Source organism: Piliocolobus tephrosceles, chromosome 10 (assembly GCF_002776525.5).
Source record: "Piliocolobus tephrosceles isolate RC106 chromosome 10, ASM277652v3, whole genome shotgun sequence".
NCBI classification, from domain to species: domain Eukaryota; kingdom Metazoa; phylum Chordata; class Mammalia; order Primates; family Cercopithecidae; genus Piliocolobus; species Piliocolobus tephrosceles.
In genome coordinates, this window is record NC_045443.1 from 109,271,671 (window position 1) to 109,275,868 (window position 4,198).

At 48.3% G+C, this 4,198-nt stretch overlaps 1 protein-coding gene across 7 annotated transcripts in view; it reads left to right on the forward strand.

The window, feature by feature from the left end:
• ACAD10 (acyl-CoA dehydrogenase family member 10) overlaps positions 1 to 4,198 on the forward strand; it is a 71,696-nt gene that overhangs the window by 4,793 nt on the left and 62,705 nt on the right. For 5 of the 7 annotated variants that reach the window (XM_023203557.2, XM_023203564.3, XM_023203548.3 and 2 more), the window contains exon 2: positions 3,744 to 3,943. In XM_023203557.2, the coding sequence (XP_023059325.1) occupies positions 3,757 to 3,943 (187 nt within the window). In that variant the 5' untranslated portion in view covers positions 3,744 to 3,756. Of the gene's footprint in view, positions 1 to 1,816; positions 1,907 to 3,743; positions 3,944 to 4,198 lie in introns of all 7 variants that reach the window. The other 2 variants (XM_023203559.2, XM_023203562.1) reach the window with 1 other exon arrangement.

The window sequence follows — 4,198 nt, forward strand, 5'->3', positions numbered from 1 at the left end:
TTTTTTTTTTTTTTTTTTTTTTGAAACGGAGTCTCGCTCTATCGCCCAGGCTGAAGTGCAGTGGCCAGATCTCAGCTCACTGCAAGCTCCGCCTCCTGGGTTCATGCCATTTTCCTGCCTCAGCCTCCTGAGTAGCTGGGACTACAGGCGCCCGCCACCTCGCCCGGCTAGTTTTTTGTATTTTTTAGTAGGGACGGGGTTTCACCGTGTTAGCCAGGATGGTCTCGATCTCCTGACCTCGTGATCCACCCGTCTCAGCCTCCCAAAGTGCTGGGATTACAGGCTTGAGCCACCGTGCCCGGCGAGCTAATTTTTTTGTGTGTGTTTTTAGTAGAGACGGGGTTTCACAATGTTAACCAGGTTGGTCTCGAACTCTCAACCTCAGGTGATCCACTTGCATTGGCATCCCAAAGTTCTGGGCATTACAGGCATCAGCCACTGCGCCTGTACTGTGTGTGTGTGTTTTGTTTTACTTCGAATATTTTCTTTTTTTTTTTTTTTGAGACGGAGTCTTGCTGTGTCTCCTGGGCTGGAGTGCAGTGGCCAGATCTCAGCTCACTGCAAGCTCCGCCTCCTGGGTTCACGCCATTCTCCTGCCTCAGCCTCCGGAGTAGCTGGGACTACAGGCGCCCACCACCTCGCCCGGCTAGTTTTTTGTATTTTTAGTAGAGACGGGGTTTCACCGTGTAGACCAGGATGGTCTCGATCTCCTGACCTCATGATCCGCCTGTCTCGGCCTCCCAAAGTGCTGGGATTACAGGCTTGAGCCACCGCGCCCGGCCTCGAATATTTTCTATTGTAGTTGGCCAAATCTGCAGATGTGGAACTCGCAAATACAGAGGGCTTACTATACATGAGAAACACATTATATTCAGGATTTACCACTTAAGAGTCCTTTCTCTAGGTGCTTATAGAGGTTGAGTATCGCTTATCCCAAATATTTGGAACCAGAAGTAGTTCAGATTTTGGATTTTGGTATATCTGCAAATGTATAATGAGATATTTTGGGGTTGGGGCCCAAGTCTGAACATGAAATTCACTTATGTTTCATATGCATTGTATACACCTAGACTGAGGGTAATTTTATAAAATATTTTAAATAATTTTGTGCATGAAACAAAGTTTGTATTAAGTACTTACGTGTGGAATTTTTCACTGTGGCATCGTGTGGGGGGGGCTCAAAAAGTTTCGGATTTTGGATCACTTTGGGTTTTGGATATTTGGATTAGGGATGCTCAACCTGTACAGTTTTTTGAGTCCTGGCTGGGCACCGTGGCTCATGCCTGTAATTCCAGCACTTTGGGAGGCCAAGGTAGGTGAATCACCTGAGGTCAGGAGTTTGATACCAACCTGACCAACATGGCGAAACCCCATCTCTACTAAAAATACAAAAATTAACCAGGTATGGTGGTGCCTGGTACCACCTGTAGTACCAGCTACTTGGGAGGCTGAGGCAGGAGAATCACTTGAACCCGGGCGGCAGAGGGAGCAGTGAGCCAAATTCATGCCACTACACTCCAGCCTGGGCAACAGAGTGAGACTCTCAAAAAAAAAAAAAAAATTCTAATTTTGGAGCATTTCAGATTTCAGATATTTGGATGGGGGATGCTCAAACTATATAGTTATGGAGTCCTTTTGGCCCCATGGAATTGACTCCTCTAAATTCAGAGGCTGTCTTAACAACCTGTTTTGTACTCTCCTGATTTTTAGTAAGCTTTTTAACTGTAGAAATCACACAAAAAGCTTAAAAATTTTCATGAAGAAACTAGAATTTGCCTTCATTATTTTGTTTTTTTCCCCATCTTTTTATTTCAAGCTTATAGAAAAGTCGAAAGAAGGTACAATAATCTCCCGTTACACCTTTCATCTAGACTCACTGGCCATGTTTGGTTTTCTCTATACACAGGTATATATAGGTATGCATCTGTATAGGTATGTGTGTTGTGTCTGTCTGTTTTTTTTCTGAACCATTTGAAAGTAAGTTTGGGGAACAGTTACCAGGATGCTGCAGTGATCTGTAAGTGGAAATGATGGTGTTTTGTGGTGTGAGGGTGTCATCGTAAGTGCTAGGAGGAGGCGAGTACAGAACATTTTAGGAGCACACAGGAGAGACTCCTAATGAGTCTTTTCTGGCTTCCAGAAGAGGCTTCATGAAGACAGTGACTGGTAAACTACAACCCAAAGGACTGTTTGGAATTAGCCAGGCAGCTGGTGGAACACAGCATTGCAAAGGAGGAGAACATGCGTTTGAGGAAACTGCATGTAGATATGTGTGTCCAGATCATCCCAGGTTGAGGAGAAAAAATGGGGAGTTGCTGCAAAAAGGAATGAGATTTTTTTTTTTTTTTTTTTCCTGAGATGGAGTCTGGCTTTGTCAACCAGGCTGGACTGCAGTGACACAATCTCAGCTCACTGCAACCTCCGCCTCCCAGGTTCAAGCAATTCTACCTCAGCCTCCTGGGATTACAGGCGCTCAACACCATGCCCAGCTTATTTTTGTGTTTTTTGGTAGAGATAGGGTTTCGCTATGTTGGCCAGGCTGGTCTCCAACTCCTGACCTCAAATGATCTGCCCATCTCAGCCTCCCTAAGTGATGAGATTACAGGCCTGTGCCACCTTGTCTGATGGGAGTAGACCTTAGAGGGCCTTTTAAGCCAGGCTTAGGAATTGAGAGTTTATTTTAAGGGCGATGAGGAGCCGTTGAAAGTGTTGTTTGTTTGTTTTTTGAGATGAAGTTTTGCTCTTGTTGCCCAGGCTGGAGTGCAATGGCATGATCTTGGCTCACTGCAACCTCTGCCTCCCGGGTTCAAGCGATTCTCCTGCCTCAACCTCCAGAGTAGCTGGGATTACAGGCATGTGCCACCATGCCCAGCCAATTTTGTGTTTTTAGTAGAGATGGGGTTTCTCCATGTTGATCAGGCTGGTCTCAAACTCCCAACCTCAGGTGATCCACCCACCTCGGCCTCCCAAAGTGGTGGGATTACCGGCATGAGCCACCGTGCCTGGCCCAGATTTGCAATTTTGAAAGAATACTCTGACTGGAGGGTGAAGAAAGAATTGGAGAGAGGTCTGAGAAGAGGCAAGGGGGCCAGTTAGGATCCATGGGCAAGATGGTGGCAGTGAGAATGCAAAGAGGTAGATGAGATTTTCAGGAGGAAGACTTGACAGCACAGAACCAGATGGGGCGTGGTGAGGTAGAGACTGCAGAAAGTTGCCGGGCATGGTGGTTCACATCTGTAATCCCAGCACTTTGGGAGGCCAAGGCAGGTAGATCACGAGGTCAGGAGATTGAGACCATCCTGGCTAACATAGTGAAACCCCGTCTCTACTAAAAATAAAAAAATTAGCCGGGCATGGTGGTGGGCACCTGTAGTCCCAGCTACTCAGGAGGCTGAGGCAGGAGAATGGCATGAACCCAGGAAGTGGAGCTCACCGTGAGCTGAGATTGTGCCACTGCACTCTTAACTTGGGTGACAGAGCAAGACTCTGTCTCCAAAAAAAAAGAAATTGCGAAAAGTCAGGGGCGAGTCCCAGCTTTCTAGCTTGGGCAGCCGAGTGGGCGATGGAGCCCTTGACTGAGTAGCCAGGGAGGGAGGAGACACTGAGGTTGGTTGTGGGTGTGATTCAAAGTGCCTGCTGGAGATGGGTTAGAGATATCTGGCTGGCCCCTCTGAACTCCAGGATGGAGGCCTGCGTGGGAGGCAGTGCAGGCACGTCACGCCCTGTGCCTTTTTCCCACACAGCCTCGGCCTCACCATGTGTGTAAGGAGCTGTTTCCAGTCCTCCTGTCTCCAGTGGGCGTGGAGGACAACCTTCCTGAAACACATCCAGCGCAGGCACCAGGGGTCCCATGGATGGACGCACCTTGGAGGCAGCACCTACAAAGCAGTGATTTTCGACATGGGCGGAGTTCTCATTCCTTCTCCTGGAAGAGTCGCTGCGGGTAAGCTATTAATTCTGCTTCACTCTGGGGGACTAGGGTGGCGGTGGGAGAATGGAGGGTGATTGAGAAGGCAGAGAGGAACACTTGGGCAGCAGTGTGTCCTAGCAGGCCATGCTCTGGCTCTTTTTTTGTTTGTTTGTTTTTGTTTTTGTTTTTGAGACAGAGTCTCGCTCTGTCGCCCAGGCTGGAGTGCAGTGGCGCGATCTCGGCTCACTGCAAGCTCCGCCTCCCGGGTTTACGCCATTCTCCCGCCTC